Genomic DNA, 18,615 nt, shown 5'->3' on the forward strand with positions numbered 1-18,615 from the left:
AGAAAAGTGCCTTCCTGAAAGAGGTTATACAATCTTCTTTTCTTTAAAAAAAAAATTAAAAATAAGAGATTGTGTAAAAAAAATGTTCAGCAAATCTGACTCACAGATTCAGTTCTTTTTCATTGGTGACACAGGTTCATACTTCAAACTGGCTAGCTTCTCAAGACACCTATAGTTAAGGTATCAGGTAAGTTTACAGCGTGATGGGGCATATGTCTAAAAATTGCTCTAAATGGCAAAACAAAAATGGTGTGCTGCATTGTTAGGGGAGTTATCTTCAGTTAATATGTTCAATATATCTAGATCTACAAGAAATTCAAATAAATATTTAAAATTTAAGGTAAATATGTTGAATGTGATTTGTAGCACATGGAAATATTATAATGTTGATGTATTTTTGGTGGATATATATCCAAAGAAGTTGGATTTCTCTAACTGACTAAGCAAATAAAATCACTTAAAATAAAACAGTATGGATACTTCATAAACAGGGAAGGTTAATTCCCTGTAAATAATAATATATCCAAGACTACAGGTATAATAGTGACCTTACTGTGTAGGATTTTTAAAAATCTAATTTCCCCACAGTGTATATTTAAAGTGCTTGTTTGATCAATATTTTTTCTTAAGTAATTTTATTTTGTGTATTTGGAAAATAAGTGAAATTAACCTTTTGGAAAACAGATATTAAAGTCTACAAAAATTGACAGTTATTTAATACCACACAAACCATTAAAATATAATATCCTATTCTTTTTCAATTTCCCAGTGGACTACATGTTGAAAATGGCATTCATTTATGTTCATAATAGACACATACTTTAAAGAACACAACTTAAAGTAAATTCAAAGATATAAATGAAATATGTGACCAAAAAGAATTATAAGGTGTCTGATAAAATTTTCAAATGCATCTAAATCTCGCTGAATCTTTAAAAACATCTTTTCGGTGCTCCTGAAAATTATTCCCATCCTGAAATATTGTAAGAGCTCAAATCATTACAAATAGGAAGAATTCCAACTGCAGAAAGCACAATAAGAAAAAAATGTTAAAGTATTTTTCACCTGTGTGGACAGTGTATTGGTGGATTCCCGTCTTCTGTGGAAACATCTATAGGCCCAGGGCCAGAGGGACAAAAATCTGCAAGTTTTTACCTCTACCTTCTCCTCACTGCACCCACAGAATCAGCGGTATAGCTATGTGGCGCGAACAGGGGCAGCAGACATAAAAAAGGTGCCACCCGCTTGTACTCACCGGGTGGCGCTCTGGGTCCTTGGTGGCACTGAAGGCCTCCGCCGCCGAGGAGCTGGAGCACCGCCGGGTGCGTAAAAGTTTAAAAAGGCGCCTAGAAATTAAAAAGATGATTCTTGTGCTCAGAGGGGGAGCGGGCGCTCCCCCCACTCTCTCCCTGGCTATGCTACTGCACAGAGGATTTCCATATGGCTTGAGATACAGTACAGTGTATTGAAGATGGGTGACCCTCCCCTTCTTCTTCATCTCTTCCCCTCCCCCCGAGGAAATGGGAGATCCACAAGTAAGGCAAAAACAATTAATTATCATTAAGACTAATTTGTACTCGGGCTGTTAAGCAATTAAAAAGAGTAATTATGCGATTAATTGCACTGTTAAACAATAATAGAATACCATTTATTTAAATATTTTTCAAGGTTTTATACATTTTCAAATATATTGATTTCAATTACAACACAGAATACAAAGTGTACAGTGCTCACTTTATTTTTTATTACAAGTGTTTGCACTGTAAAAAGACAAAATAAATAATATTTTTCAATTAATCTAATACAAGTACTATACTGCAATCTCTATCATGAAAGTTGAACTTACAAATATAGAATTATGTACAAAAAAACTGCATTCAAAAATAGAACAATGTAAAATTTTAGAGCTTGCAAGTCCACTCAGTCCTATTACTTGCTCAGCCAATCGTTCAGACAAAGAAGTTTGTTTACATTTGCAGGCAATAATGCTGCCCGCTGCTTGTTTGCAATTTCACCTGAAAGTGAGGACAGGTGTTCTCATGACACTGTCGCAGCCGGCGTCTCAAGATATTTACGTGCCAGATACGCTAAAGATTCATATGTCCCTTCATGCTTCAATCACTATTCCAGAGGACGTGTCCATGCCGATGAAGGGTTCTGCTCGAAAACCATCCAAAGCAGTGCGAACCGACGCAGGTTCATTTTCATCATCCGAGTCAGATGCCACCAGCAGAAGATTGATTTTCTTTTTTGGTGGTTTGGGTTCTGTAGTTTTTGAATAGGAGTGTTGCTCTTTTAAGACTTCTGAAAGCATTGTCCCTATCAGATTTTGGAAGGCACTTCAGATTCTTAAATCTTGGGTCAAGTGCTGTAGCTATCTTTACAAATCTCGCATTGGTACCTTCTTTTCGTTTTGTCAAATCTGCAGTGAAAGTGTTCTTAAAACGAACAACATGTTATACCGGGTCATCATCTGAGACTACCATAACAAGAAATATATGGCAGAATGTGGGTAAAACAGAGCAGGGGACGTACAGTTCTCCCCCAAGAAGTTCAGTCACAATTTAATTAACTCTTTTTTTTTAACAAGAGTTATCAGCACGGAAGCATGTCCTCTGGAATGGTGGCCAAAGCATGAAGGGGCATACGAATGTTTAGCATATCTGGTACGTAAATATCTTGCCATGTTGGCTACAAAAGTGCCATGCAAATGCCTGTTCTCACTTTCTGGTGATATTGTAAATAAGAAGAGGGCAGCATTATCTCCCGTAAATGTAAACAAACTTGTTTGTCTTAGCGATTGGCTGAACAAGTAGGAGGACTGAATGGACTTGTAGGCTCTGAAGTTTTACATTGTTTTGTTTTTGAGTGCAGTTATATAACAATCTAAATTTGTAAGTTGTACTTTCAGGACAAAGAGATTGCACTACAGTACTTGTATGAGGTGAATTGAAAAATACAATTTCTTTTATCATTTTTACAGTGCAAATATTTGTAATCAAAATATATACTTTGATTTCAGTTACAACACAGAATACAAGATATATATGAAAATGCAGAAATATCTAAAATATTTAATAAATTTCTATTGGTATTCTCTCGTTTAACAGTGTGATTAAAACTGCGATTAATCACGATTAATTTTTTGAGTTAATCACATGAGTTAACTGTGATTAATCAACAGCCCTAATTTGTACATATGAATAATCAGACAAAACCAGAATTCAGTTATCAAATAGATTAATTTGCTTCTGTATTTGGTTAAAAGAATCTGGTAGCAAAGATATTTCCTTATGTAATAGACCTGATCCTGTCCCATTGAAATCAACAAGAGATTTGACACTGACTTCCTTAGGGATTGGGCCCAAAAACGATACTAATCAAATCTAATTTTTCATATGTAACACAGTGGTTAAGTGAGAAACATGTATTATATAATAAAAAGTGTACAAGAGTGTAACAGTGGCTGTTTATTAAACTATCAACTCTACTAATAATTCACAATTTCTACCCTCAAGAAAGATTTATATAAAAGGTGTAACATAGCATAATTTAAAACTACATTAATGATCCAGTTCTGACCATTGATTCTGCATTCAACTCCCAGTAACTTCAATGGCAATCACAAACACACATGGCAAGGACAAAATCTGGCCATACATGTGAGAAATGTATATTTTAAGAGAGTTGTAATCTACAATTACCTGAAATATTCTCTCTGAAGTCTGTGGTGTGGCTGCAGGAGAGTATGTGGGATCCATTTCCGTAAACTCCTCTGCAAAGTTACTAACATCCAACTCATCCCGGATTACAGGTTTAAACGGAGCTGGTATTTTTTTGGCAGCTAAATCATCCCAGTTTATTTTCTAAACCAGAAATAACAAATGAACTTTGAATCAAAATGTAAATTTAACAAGACAGACATATTAAAAGGAGAGATTAATATTTTGAAATTGAAACAGCCCCTATTCACTGCTTATTGAAGTCAGGAAGAACTGTTGAGGCTATAAGAAAAGGAGTACTTGTGGCACCTTAGAGACTAACCAATTTATTAGAGCATAAGCTTTCGTGAGCTACAGCTCACTTCCTCAGATGCATATCGTGGAAACTGCAGCAGGCTTTATATATACACAGAGAATATGAAACAATACCTACTCCCACCCCACTGTCCTGCTGGTAATAGCTTATCTAAAGTGATCATCAGGTGGGCCATTTCCAGCACAATTTCCAGCTGGAAATGGCCCACCTGATGATCACTTTAGATAAGCTATTACCAGCAGGACAGTGGGGTGGGAGTAGGTATTGTTTCATATTCTCTGTGTATATATAAAGCCTGCTGCAGTTTCCACGATATGCATCTGAGGAAGTGAGCTGTAGCTCACGAAAGCTTATGCTCTAATAAATTGGTTAGTCTCTAAGGTGCCACAAGTACTCCTTTTCTTTTTGCGAATACAGACTAACACGGCTGTTACTCTGAAACCTGTTGAGGCTATGTATTTCTCAGGTTGGAGGCAGAAGAACTAAGTAGCGTTTGTGCATAGCCATATGGACACAGCTCTCAAAAAAAGTCTGATTGTGTGCTGAAGATAAATACTTCACTTAGAGCAGGGATCTGTCCACACAATTTTGAAGAAAGTAAACATCTGTCAGTTATAAAAATAATTCCCCCACCATTGCTTTGAACAAATCTATAGCCTAATGCAAAAAATGGCAAATTGAAATATGGCAAGGAAATAATGAGAAAAAGCACCTGAGTCTTCAAGTGAAAATGGTTCAGATTTCACTCAATTATGACACATTGAAAGAGAAATTTCTTACCTGATAATTTTCTGTTAGCAGCTTCTCTCTGAATTTATTACCAATGGACTAATGCCCCACCCCCCACACCTGTGGAATTTGGAGATGGTCCAATTTTGTTGCTAGAATGCCCAAAATTAAGCTCCATTCTTCAGCTCAGGCCACCAGAACACTTCTTCCACAGCTGCAGAAACAGTCCGGAAACCCATTATTAGCACTAAGACAACATGATTTAATATATTAAATTGGCCTTAAGATAATATATGTAAGTCTCCCTATACCAGACTACCAGGGTGGGTTGAATTCAGAGAAAAGCTGCTAACAGAAAGAAAATTATTAAGTAAGAAATTTCTCATTCTATTGCACAGCTTTTCTCCTCATCCATTACTTATAGGAAATAGTGAGCAGTAAATTCCAGAAGGGGAGCGCTCAGGGGGGCAGATATACTATAATAATTAAATTACGCTTAACAACAGGCAAGAATGGACATGCCTCCAGATAAAGCAAGAGCTTTATAAACTAAGGAGTTATGTGGGAACCAACTCAGTAGCACCTTCCTATTAAAAGACATCTCTGAAGAGAAATTAAAATTTGCTATGCAAATCTTCCTCAGCCTTCCTCTAGGGCTTCTGTGAACTGATTTCCAATGCCTAATATGCCAATTAGTGCATGGATTTTACATCTGGCTTGCAGCAACCTTGAGGCTGTAAGGCCTTGGCAGTTTGGAAAGAATGAAATGGACAGGATACAATTGGCATATGTACATCATATGCTTGAGATATATCTTTAGAGCTGTAGGAATACTCATTTATACCACAACCTTCCAAGGGTTTGAACAAAATGATGGGAGAACTATTTCCCCAGAATTGTGAAGAGATGAACTTATTTGAACGGAAAGCTATCTGAAAAGAACAACATGAGGGGGAAAGGAGTCCAGGAGAGCTGGCTGTATTTTAAAGAATCCTTATTGAGGTTGCAGGAACAAACCATACCAATGTGTAGAAAGAATAGTAAATATGGCAGGCAACCAGATAGGCTTAACAGGCCAAATCACACTTAGAGTTGCAGCTAGCAAGGGATGTTAAGAGTAACAAGAAGGGTTTCTACAGGTATGTTAGCAACAAGGAGGAGGACGGGAAAGAGTGAGCCCCTTACTGAATGGGGGAGGCAACCTAGTGACAGAGGATGTGGAAAAAGCTAATGTACTCAATGCTTTTTTTGCCTCTGTCTTCACGAACAAGGTCAGCTCCCAGACTACTGCACTGGGCAGCACAGTATAGGGAGAAGGTGACCAGCCCTCTGTGGAGAAAGAAGTGGTTTAGGTCTATTTAGAAAAGCTGAACAGGCACACGTCCATGGGGCCAGATGCTCTGCATCTGAGGGTGCTAAACAAGTTGGCGGATGTGATTGCAGAGCCTTTGGCCATTATCTTTGAAAACTCATGGCAATCAGGCGACATCCCGGATGACTGGAAAAAGGCTCATGTAGTGCCCATCTTTAAAAAAGGGAAGGAGGAGGATCCAGGGAACTACAGGTCAGTCAGCCTCACCTCAGTCCCTGGAAAAATCATGGAGCAGGTCCTCAAGGAATCAATTTTGAAGTGAGGAGAGGAAAGTGATCAGGAACAGTCAGCATGGATTCACCCAGGGCAAGTCATACCTGACAAATCTAATTGCCTTCTATGATGAGATAACTGGCTCTGTGGATGAGAGGAAAAGCAGTGGATGTATTATTCCTTGACTTTAGCAAAGCTTTTGATACTGTCTCCCATAGTATTCTTCCCAGTAAGCTAAGGAAGTATGGGCTGGATGAATGGACTATAAGGTGGATAGAAAGCTCGCTCGATCATCAGGCTCAATAGGTAGTCATCAATGGCTCCATATCTAGTTGGCAGCCGGTATCAAGCGGAGTGCCCCAAGGGTCGGTCCTGGGGCCAGTTTTGTTCAATATCTTCATTAATAATCTGGAGGATGGCGTGGATTGCACCCTCAGCAAGTTTGCAGATGACACTAAACTGGAAGGAATGGTAGACATGCTAGAGGGTAGGGATAGGATACAGAGGGACGTAGACAAATTAGAGGATTGGGCCAAAAGAAATCTGATGGGGTTCAGCAAGGACAAGTGCAGAGTTCTGCACTTAGGAAGGAAGAATCCCATGCACTGCTACAGACTAGGGACCGAGTGGCTAGGCAGCAGTTCTGCAGAAAAGGTCCTAGGGGTTACAATAGACGAGAAGCTGGATATGAGTCAACAGTGTGCCCTTGTTGCCAAGAAGACCAATGGCATTTTGGGCTGTATAAGTAGGAGCATTGCCAGCAGATCGAGGGATGTGACCATTCCCCTCTATTCGGCATTGGTGAGGCCTCATCTGGAGTACTGTGTCCAGTTTTGGGCCCCACACAACAAGAAGGATGTGGAAAAACTGGAAAGAGTCCAGCGGAGGGCAACGAAAATGATTAGGGGGCTGGAGCACATGATTTATGAGGAGAGGCTGAGAGAACTGGGATTATTTAGTCTGCAGAAGAGAAGAATGAGGGGGGATTTGATAGCTGCTTTCAACTACCTGAAAGGGGGTTCCAAAGAGGATAGATATAGACTGTTCTCAGTGGTACCAGATGATAGAATAAGGAGTAATGGTCTCAAGTTCCAGTGGGGGAGGTTTAGGTTGGATATTAGGAAAAACTTTTTCACTAGGAGGGTGGTGAGGCACTGGAATGGGTTACCTAGGGGGGTGCTGGAATCTCCTTCGTTAGAGGTTTTTAAGATCAGGCTTGACAAAGTCGTGGCTGGGATGATTTAGTTGGGGATTGGTCCTGCTTTGCACAGGGGGCAGGACTAGATGACCTCCTGAGGTCCCTTCCAACCCTGATATTCTATGAAGCTATAAGAATAACCTTTTTCTTAATGACAAAAGCAGTGTGGTTCCTGTATGTATATGGGGACTAATTTCAAAACTCGCCTTTCAAAAGTAATGGCAACAAGAAAGACCAGCCTCAGGCTTCTCGAATTTGTCATTGTGATTAAACTGGGCACCAGATACTCAAAAATAGAATCTGATGTGCCTGTCTACAAAATGCCACTGTGGCTGGTAACCATTTAAGGTGCTTGATTATCAGACTCCAACCAAACCTCCTGGAGAAACACTAGCGTAACTGAGATCACCAGAACTTTGAGTTTATTATAATAGTTGTATTATAATAGTATCTAGAGATCAGGGCCACACTGTGCTGAGCACTGCCCCAAAGAGCCTGCTGTTTCCCCTCACACCAGAAACGTAAATTTGACCAGATTAACGAATGAAATATCCTGGTTGAGTTCTGTGTGGATACCAAACTATCAGAAATTAATGGAGAATTCATGCTGAATTACACTTCTCTTCCAATGCTCATCCTGTTAACTGCAGGTGTGACCCAGTATGAATGGAATCACTGCTTCAAAAAGTCCTGTGTTTTCTGAATGAAAAACATGAAGTCTTTGGCTATCTGGAAAGTCCGAAGTGCTTTCTGGGTCAGTGGAGCACTAGGAGGACCACAACTTTCCCTTTCCCTCTTTTCTGTGTCCTTTATGTGAACTGTCTTCAAAGATAGATTCTTTTTGGCCCAGGACATTTTTTCCATTGCCACAGACCTCTGGTTTTGGAAGGTATATAAACAATCAATCATAAGCCAACCTCTAATGGGGTGGCATGCTTCCTCTGCAAGTACATAATTGCCCATTAGCTAGTATCTTGCATATTAAACCGATATCAGCTGAATCAGCCACTGGATACTGGACTCAATGGAGCACTGGTTCTATCCGATATGGCCATGTTTGTTGTTTTTTTAAGACACACCCTGATAGAGATGTTGTAATGAATTTAAAGGATGCGTATTATGAGATTTTAGGGTCTACAATGAAATTAGGGTTGGCTTCAGCATGTTGTTTGTATTTACCAGCCCACAAAGTATAATTTGGATCTGAAAATGATACCTAATTTTGCATTGCATCAAGTGCGTGGTTCTATGTCCTCAGAAGGAATTTCATCAGGCGCATTTTGAGAAACCCACTCAGGGGATAAAGTTGATGACTGGCACTAGCAATCCTAGCCTTTGGATGAACCCTCAGGAAATGACTGATGCAATAAAGTTTTGGTTCTTTGCAAATCTTTATCATTTTGTTTAAATTACAGAAAGAACCCTCTCTGTTTTGGCGTCTGGTGGTATGTCTACACTGCAATTAAAAACCCAAGACTGGTCCAAGATAGTTGACTCAGACTTGCACGTTGTTTATGTATGAGTATAGAGTGTAATGTGAGACCTGTGCCTTGCTGTGACTACCACCAAATACTTAAGACTCTGGGTAGAGGGAGGATCAGAAGGAAGAGTCTTGCACAGGAGTTGTGAGGTTTCAGACACAAAGGTTCTTTTTGTCTGTCATGCTGAGGATTTTTTTTTGGTTTGGAGGAAAATTTATCTGGCTTCCCTTTGAAGCTTCTGCTCCAGATTTCCCCCCTCTGCCAGGGAACAGTCCCTTCGTGGATATCCTTGGTGCTGGTAGCAACCAATGGATGGCTATGTTAGCTTTGACAGCGAGGGTTGAGGACTCTTTTTAATCTCAGTTATTAATATCTCTAATGTTCCCCCAAAAAGCTCTTTACCTGTAAGTCTGAATGAACAAGATATCCATTTAGGATGAGCGATGGCCATTCATGGGCATAACATGACTGCCTTGTAACCAACAAGTTCAAATTCATTGTTTGTCACAAATCACATCAAGGGTTTGACCAAGACAGAACCTGGGTCCCAGAAAGGTTCACTCCTAGACAATGAGTCACTTGTTTTTCAAGAAACAGACTTTCCTCACTAAATATATGAAAGACCTTTGGTCTTGAATGGCTATAGTGAGGCTTAGAAATTGCTGTGCAGTGAGTCATCACTCTTACAGTCTAGGGCCTTTTGGAAGGAAGTCCCTTTCTGAAGTTGTGACAGTGTCTTTCACTGGGGGAGCTTCTGCTGCACCAACTTTAGGCTCCCCATATTTACAAAATTTCTTTGTTTTTATATAAAACTTTGTTTTAACACTTCGTTTAATCAGATGTGCTCTTTTGAATCGCATGATGCCCTCAAAGGAGGCATCAATAGGAAACCACATATCTAATAATGCTTGAAAGGGCAGATAGTCACTAATATTGAGTTCCTTGCAAGCCAAACTGATTGACATTCTATCCTGAAAAAGTTCTGTGTTTTATTTGTTTGGGCCTTTTTTTCCTACAGTTGCATGTATAGTACTTTCTCCCTTGGCTGTTTACAGGGGGAGGTAGTATATTATTCATCCTAGCATGGAGCCCACACAATTTCAGAGGGATACTGGTGTACATAGCTCGATTGTAGAAGTGGCTCACTAGATTGTCCCCAAAAGCCTGAAATGCTGCCTGTCTGCTCCAGCAGGTTGGCTAGCACCCAAATAAATACTGTAGGAGCAACCTACCACCACTCAGGGCTTTGCTCGGTAAATCAGGATCATTTTGAACATGGGAAGGGATTTTTCACTTACCCCTCCGGAATCCTCATGTTCTGGTCACAGAATGCCTGAAGTGCTCTTAAGGTTTTAATGTGGCGCCTGTCTGTCGAGCAGGGCTGGAGGGACACAGAGGCCCTTTTCAACTTTTTAGACTCTGAGCTCCTTTTCCTGGTAGAGCAAGGGTTTATGGCTAGTGATTAGTAGCCCCAATTCCCATTCTGCTGTTGCCTGAAATCTGGGCTCCTTTCCCTGGCAGGGTGAGGGTTCCCATACCCATTAGGCTGCAGCCTGAGGCAGAGCTGCATAGAAGGATACAGGCTTTTTCTGGAGGCCCACACATGCTGCAGGGATGGGCAAGGGCCATGTGCATGATACACAGCATTAGGAATAGGGTCCTACCAAATTCACGGTCCATTTTGGTCAATTTCATGGTCAAGGGAATTTTAAAATTGTAAATTTCATTATTTCTGACATTTAAATCTGAAATTTCACAATGTTGTAATTGTAGGAGTCCTGACCCAAAAATGAGTTGTGGAGGGTTGCAAAGTTATTGTACTGCTACCCTTACTTCTGCACTGCTGCTGGCATGGTATGGTATTGCCACCCTTACTTCTGCACTGCTCCTGGCAGGAGTTGCCTTCAGAGTTGGGTGCCCAGCCAACAGCTGCCCACCTCTGAAGGCAGCGCAGAAGGGTGGCAATACCGCAACGCCCACTGCAACTCCCTTTTGGGTCAGGATTTCCAATCTGAGAAATGCTGGTCTCCCTCTGAAATCTGTATAGTGTAGGGTAAAGGCACAGAAAAGACCAGATTTCAGCCAGGGGGTTGGGGGGGGAGAGTTTCATGAAACATTTTTCATGGCCGTGAATTTGGTAGGGCCCTAACTATGAATCATAGAAGATTAGGGTTGGAAGAGACTTCAGGAGGTCATCTAGTCCAACCCCCTGCTCAAAGCAGGACCAACCAAATCATCCCAGCCAGGGCTTTGTCAAGCAGGCCTTAAAAACCTCTAAGGATGGAGATTCTACCACCTCCCTAGGTAACCCATTCCAGTGCTTCACCAAACTCCTAGTGAATTTTTTTTTCCTAATATCCAACCTAGATCTCCCCCACTGCAATTTGAGACCATTGCTTTTTCTTCTGTCATCTGCCACCACTGAAAACAGCCTAGCTCCATCCTCTTTGGAATCCCCCTTCAGGTAGTTGAAGGCTGCTATCAAATCTCCCCTCACTCTTCCCTTCCGCAGACTGAATAAGCCCAGTTCCCTCAGCCTCTCCTCAGAAGTCATGTGCTCCAGCTCCCTAATAATTTTCGTTGCCCTCTACTGGACTCTCTCCAATTTGTCCACATCCCTTCTGTGTGTGTGTGGGGGGGGGGGGGGGGGCAGGGAAGAGAACCAAAACTGGACGCAATACTCCAGATGTGGCCTAAAAGAGAGGAATACTCACTTCCCTCGATCTGCTAGCAATGCTCCTACTAATGCAGCCCAATATGCTGTTCCCTTTTTGGCAACAAGGGCACACTGTTAACTCATATCCAGCTTCTCGTCCACTGTAAGGGACCCTATCCCTACCCTCCAGCTACCTACCTCTCCCCCCAGCTTAGTGTCATCCATGAACTTGCTGAGGGTGCAATCCATCCCATCATCAAGATCATTAATGAAGATGTTGAACAAAACTGGACCCAGGACCGACCCCTGGGGTACTCTGCTTGATACCAGCTGCCAACTGGGAGAACCCCTGCGTGGGAGAAAAGCCACAGGAAGCACTCGCTTGGGGGGAGAAGGCACAGGACAAAAAGTTTAACCCCTGATTTTCACTACACTTGTTCCTTAACAATAGTAATCACTACTTTTTGAAGGACACGCTTGCTTTTGCCTTTTTAGGATTCAGAGGCTTGCAAGGCTCTGAGGCTTGCAAGACTCACCCCCACCCCCCGTATCATGAGAATTCTCTGATTCATAGTGGAAGGTATGGGAGCTGTGTAGAAGCCCTGTTTCTTTCCACAGGAAGCTAGAGATCCACTTCAGTATCTTGTGGCGGTGATAAGGAGGCAGCAGGAGGAGGACTATGGATCTTTTCAGGGGGTTTCCCCGCCAGTCTAGGTCTGTTGCAGGACTTACCCCGCAGAGCTGGCTGACTAGTTTCCTTCTCATCCTTAGACTCTCTTCACAAAAGCCCAGGAATTCCGACTGAGCTCTTCTGCATTGGAGTCCTGGTTCCTTGGGGAAGGGTGGGGACCAGACATACTGGTCTGATCGTGAGCCCCAGCTGGATAGGAACAGACAGGGCATAATTCATTCTCTGTAGAGCCCGTAAATCCTGCCTCGCTAGGGGAACACTGCTTATATTTAAGCTAGGTGTTTGCAGGATAGCTCTACTATGCCTGAGAGGGGGCAGAGGAGTCCAGGAGGGAGCTGCTGCAGCTGCAGATCTAAGTGATTGAAACCACCATGCTGCTATTTACCCAGTCCAGATGAGGAGGAGGAAAATGATTATAAATTGCAACTGCATGAAAATGAATAAAACAAAAGGTCTGAAAACAAAAATGGTTGTGAAAAGCGGAACTGCCAATTTGTTCTACTGCTGGACGCAGAAAATCTGGTGGCCTGATAAGCTGAAGGATGGAGTTTAGTTATGGAGTCTCCAGCAACAACCATGGACCACCTCCAAATTCCAGGGTTGGGGGGGCATTAGCCCATTAGTAATGAATGAGGAGAGAAGCTGTGAAACAGAAAAAAAGAAGTCAACTTTGTACACCCACACTATATTCTGAACAGGATTTGCTCACAATAAATAATAATAAATATAATAAAATACACAGATAAGGAATGCGATAGAATGAAACCACACATAATTTACTATGTTCTTATAACGTGCAAAGCAGTGGTAGTAGGACAATGACTTTCAAAGTTTCAGTTTGGACAGATGGGGGAGGATAAGAGATCAGGCAACAGAAACATATAGTAACTAAAACTGGAGATGACAGCAGATAAAGATTTTAATGGTGAGAATAGTGAAAAAAGAGCAGATTTGAGGTATATGAAAAACGACAATGGATACACTTTCACAAGATACAAGATATGTAGGGTACAGATAGAGGAGAGAAGGGAATAATAGTAAAAGATTACACCAGGGTAACTTATGCCTTCTGAGAAGATGGTTCTGTGGATGATTACCCACCAGAATCTAGAATGAGACTCACCATAATCATTTCAGTGAATAGCCAATAGATAGCAGCAACTTTAGTTCATTCACAATAGTCTGCTTTGAATTAATGATTAAACATAACTGGATGCATAATTTGTTTTATATACATGATCTGTTTCCCACCTTCTCCCCTGGTCAAAATAATCTCTGACAAAACTTCCTCACCACTGCTCTTCTTCACCACACTTGTTGAGCTCCATGTCTTATGGAGAGTTATGACACAGTGATCTCCATAAGGGACTCGGCAATAGAAGATTTGCTTTCATTTGCGCATCATCACAAATACCAAGACTCTTGCAAGTGACTTGGCAAACCTCACCCTAGATCAGTGGTTTTCAAACTCTGGGTCGCAGAATGTAAGGCACTGGGTTGCGGCGGCTTTGGTCAGCACCACCAACCGCATGTTAAAAGTCCCGTTCGTGGTGCTGCCGGGCTAAGGCAGGCTAATCCCTACCTATTCCGACACCGCACTGCGTGCCAGAAGTGGCCAGCAGGTCTGGCTCTTATGTGGGGGGAGCCCTGGAGCTCTGCACGCTACCCCTGCCTTGAGCACCGGCTTGCGTGCCTCCGCCTGGGAGTCGGTCCTGCTGCTGGCTGCTTCTGAGGCACAGCGCAGTCCGTGGTGCCAGGACAAGTAACAAGCCTGCCTTAGCACCCCCGCTGCACTGCTGACCAAGAGCGGCCTGAGGTAAACCAGTGCTCCAACCGCACGCCCCAATCCCCTGCCCCAGCCCTGAGCCCTACCCCAAATCCGGAGCTCCTCCTGCACTCCAAACCCCTCATCCCCAGCCCCACCCTGAGCTTGCACCCCAGCCCAAAGCCCTGACTGCCTCCGCACCCCAACCCCCTCCCCAAGCCGAGAGCCCCCTCCCACACCCTGAACCCCTCATTCTGGGTCCCACCCCTCAGCCTTCACCCCTGCACCCTAACCCTCTGCCCAAGCCCCCCCCCACACCCCAAAGCCCTCATCCCCAGCTCCATCGAGTCGCAGGCATCAACAATTTTCTTCAACTAGGTCGTCAGAAAAAAGTTTAAAAACCATTGCCCCAGATCAGCGGTTCCCAAACTTGTTCTGCTGCTTGTGCAGGGAAAGACCCTGGCAGGCCGGGCCGGTTTGTTTACCTGCTGCATCTGCAGATAAATGAATGTGGTAGATAATACAGCTCTGCCCAATCATGTATCAGTGAGAGAGCCTTGAGTAAGGGCATAATACTTAACAAATGTGTGTTCGGAAGTCCAAGTGGCCGCTTTATAGATGTCAGCCAGATGAACTCTGCATAGAAAAGCCACGGAGGTAGCTATAGACCTAGTGGAGTGAGTCCTGATGCAAGCTGGCGGAACTGTCTCCTTTAATTGATAGCACATGTGGATACAAGCAGAGATCCAATTGGAAAGTCTCTGGGTGGAAATAAGTGTCCCCTTGGATCGTTCTGCAATGGAGACAAAGAGTCTGGAAGAGCTCCTAAAGGGTCTGGTTCTATCCAAATAAAAGGACAAAGCCCTCCGTACATCCAGTGTATGCACTGTGGATTCGAAGAAGTTTGCATGTGGTTTAGGAAAGAAGGTTGGTAGGTGTATAGGTTTGTTAATGTGGAATGACGAATATATCTTTGGAAAAAATTTGGGGTGTAGTCAGAGGGTAACGTTGTCCTCTTGTCCATGATAAAAAATATCCTGTAAGGTGGGTCCGCCCTGAGAGCTGCTATTTCTCCTGCAAGTCTGGCAGAGGTGATTGCCACTAAGAATGCTGTTTTCATAGAGAGCTGTAAGAGGGAACAAGTGGCTAGGGGCTCAAATGGTTGTTGAGTTAAGCAGGATAATACTAAGTGAAGGTCCCACGGAGGAGTAGCAGGTTTAATATTTGGGTATAGGGATGGGAGCCCTTTAAGAAAGCACTTGGTGATTGGATGAGCAAACCAGAAGTACTGTTGATCTTGTTGTGAAAGGTTTAATAGCAGCTACGTGAATTTTGATGGAGCTGAAAAAAAGGCCGGATTGCTCCAGGTGTAGTAGGTAAGGAAGTATGGCTGGAAGAGGTGCGGAAGTGGAAAGAATTCGGTTGTTCGAGAACCACTGTGTGAACCATTTCCACTTCTGGAGGTATGTGATGCGAGGAGATTGTATTCTGCTATGTAAGAGTACTCTTTGAACCTGTTCAGAGCATGCTAGTTCGCTTTGTGAGAACCATGGAGGAACCAAGCTTTGAGGTGAAGCATGGATAGGTTGGGGTGAAGAAATTGGCAGTGTTGCTGCGATAAGAGGTTTGGAGTGAGAGGCAATGAAATTGGCGGACGAACTGACATTCTGGTGAGGAACGGATACCATGGCAGTCTGGGCCAGGATGGGGCAATCAAAATTACCATGGCACAATCTATTCAATTCTTTGTCAGAACTCTGTGGAGAACCAGTGTCAGGGGAAAAGCATACATTAAGTTTTGAGCCCATGAGATCAGGAGTGCATCTCCTATGGAACGTTTGCCCAATCCAGTTCTGAAGCAAAATTTGGGGCATTTCTTGTTCTTCGCAGTCGCGAAGACGTCCAGGGTTGGATAGCCCCAAACATGGAATATATTGCGTATGATTGTGTCGTTTATCTCCTGTTCGTGATCCCAGGGAAAACATCTCCTTAGTTCTTCTACGACAGTATTCAGGGCCCCGGGAAGATAGGCGGCTGATATCCGGATGTTGTTCGTGAAGCACCAATTCCAGAGCTTCATGGCTTCTGTGCAAAGAGAGTGAGACAGAGCCCCTGGCTGCATGTTGACATAGAACATGCATGCGATGTTGTCTGTCATTATCCGAACATGTTGGTTCCAAATGAATGGGAGGAAGTGACGGCAGGCATTGCGTATGGCTTGCAGTTCTAGGACATTTAGGTGTAGGGAGGCTTCGATGGAAGACCACAGCCCCTGGGCTGTGTGGTGGGACATGTGTGCTCCCTATCCTGTGAGGGATGCATCGTTAGTCATTATGAGTGATGGGGAGTCCTGGAGAAAAGGGACTCCTGAGCAGAGGTTGGAGGGAACTGTCCACCATCAGAGGGAGTCTTTGACTCTGAAGGGTATGGATAGAGGCTTGTTTAGAGCATGTACGTTCGGTCTGTAAACCGTGGCCAACCAAGCTTGGAAGCACCTCATGTACAGGCGTACATTTTTGACCACGAAAGTACACAAGGCCATGTGGCCTAATAGTTGCAGGCAGTCTTGTGCAGGGACCTAGGGACTGTTGTGAAGTTTTTTAACCAGGAGTTTTATGCTGTTGAAACGATTGAGCGGGAGACGCTATTCCTGTTCGGGAATCGAGGTGCACTCCTATGAACTCCAGTTGTTGGGTAGGAGATAAGGTGGGTTTGTTTTTGTTTATTTGTAGGCCAAGGGAAAGGAAGCAAGTGATGGTAAGCTACATACATCGAAGAGCTTCGTCGAGCATAGAGGCTTTGAGGAGACAATCGTCAAGGTAAGGAAATATTATAACCCTGTTTGGAGAAAACTCGGGGACGGTAGATAGGTCAAAGGGCAACACTCTGTATTGAAAATGTGTCAAACCAAGGGTAAAACGAAGAAAATGTCTGTGGGCTGGGTGAATAGTCACATGAAAATAGGTGTCCTGTAGGAGGAGGGCTGAAAACCAATTGCCCTGTTTCAGAGCTGGGGTTATGGTGGTAAGGGTAACCATTTTGACTTTTGCTTTTCGATAAATTTGTTTAGCCACCTGAGGTTGAGGATTGGTCGCCATCCCCCGATTTTCTTTTCTGTTAAGAAGTAATGGGAATAGAAACCGCTCCCTCTGTGTTGTTCGGGCACGATTTCCAGTGCCCCCAATTGAAGGAGATGTTGTACTTCTTGGAGGAGCAGTTGCTCCTGAGAGGGGTCCCTGAAGAGGAACGGAGAGGGTGGATGGGTAGGAGGCAAGGATAGGAAAGGGATAAAATAGCCAACTGTGACGACCTCTAAAGCCCACTGGTCAGTGGTAATATTTCGCCATTGATGGGAGAATGGGCATAAGCAATGACCAAAAACAGGGGCAGGCAGTGTAAGCGCTGAAGTGGGAATATTGTTTTCCTATACCCTCGACCAAGGCTTCAGATTTGCTTATTGGTTGGAGGGGGTCAAGACACTGCCAAGGAGTTGGGACGGCGGTGTTGGTATCTGGGTCTCTAGCGTTGCTGTTGTTCGTGAGAGCTATGGAATTGCTAGGTGTTTGTGGGGTAGCGTGGTTGCTGGTAAGGCTGGTATTTATGTTGTCGCCTTCTGGTCATAGGGGTTTGAATTCCTAGAGACCAGAGAGTTGCCCTCGAGTCCTTAATGGAGAGGAGTATGTCATTTGTGGTGGAGGCGACCAGTTTGTCACCATCGAAGGTGAGATCGTCAATGGTACTCTGGACCTCCCAGGGAAAGGAAGAGGACAAGAGCCATGACTCTCGGCGCATCACGACTGCAGTGGCAGTGGACCATGCCGCACTATTGGCCACATCAAGGGCAGTTTGAAGAGCAGTGCAGGAGATGCTTTGTCCCTCGGAAACTATGGCTGTAAATTGTTGTTTCTTTTCTTCTGGAATGTGATCAATAAAGTCCATGAATTTATTGTAATTTTGGTGGTCATATTTTGCTAGAATGACTGTATAATTAGCAATGAGAAATTGCAACATGGAAGAAGCATATACCTTATGTCCGAGCAGATCTAATCGCTTACTGTCCTTGTCGGAAGGGCTGGAGTGGGGAATCTGGTGTTCATTCTTTTGGTTAACTGCATCTACTACCAGCGAGTTTGGCACTGGGTGAGTAAAAAGGAATTCCGAGCCCTTGGAAGGAAAAAAGTACTTCCAGTCCACTCGCTTACAGGTAGGTAGGCTTGCAGCCGGAGTTTGCCAAATGGCTTTGGCAGGTTCTAAAAGGGCTGCGTTGATAGGTAATGCAATTCTAGAAGAAGAAGAAGAGGGCTGCAGAATGTCGGTTAGCTCATACTGCTTGCTGTTCAGAGACTTCCTACAGGTTAATTCGTAGCTCATTGGCAACTCTTTTAATCAGGTCTTGAAATTTTGAGAAGTCGTCCGAAGACATTGTGGGAAGAGGAAGCAATGCTTTCATCAGGCGGAACAACTGGTTCTAC

General features: G+C 43.3%; 1 protein-coding gene across 9 annotated transcripts in view; it reads right to left on the reverse strand.

The window, feature by feature from the left end:
- The window catches only part of RPS6KA5 (ribosomal protein S6 kinase A5), a 190,694-nt gene that overhangs the window by 39,671 nt on the left and 132,408 nt on the right, over positions 1-18,615 (reverse strand). For all 9 annotated transcript variants that reach the window (XM_078853373.1, XM_078853372.1, XM_073349430.2 and 6 more), the window contains one exon: positions 3,705-3,866. In XM_078853373.1, the coding sequence (XP_078709499.1) occupies positions 3,705-3,866 (162 nt within the window). The remainder of the gene's footprint in view (positions 1-3,704; positions 3,867-18,615) is intronic.

This window comes from Lepidochelys kempii, chromosome 6 (assembly GCF_965140285.1).
Source record: "Lepidochelys kempii isolate rLepKem1 chromosome 6, rLepKem1.hap1, whole genome shotgun sequence".
NCBI classification, from domain to species: Eukaryota; Metazoa; Chordata; order Testudines; family Cheloniidae; genus Lepidochelys; species Lepidochelys kempii.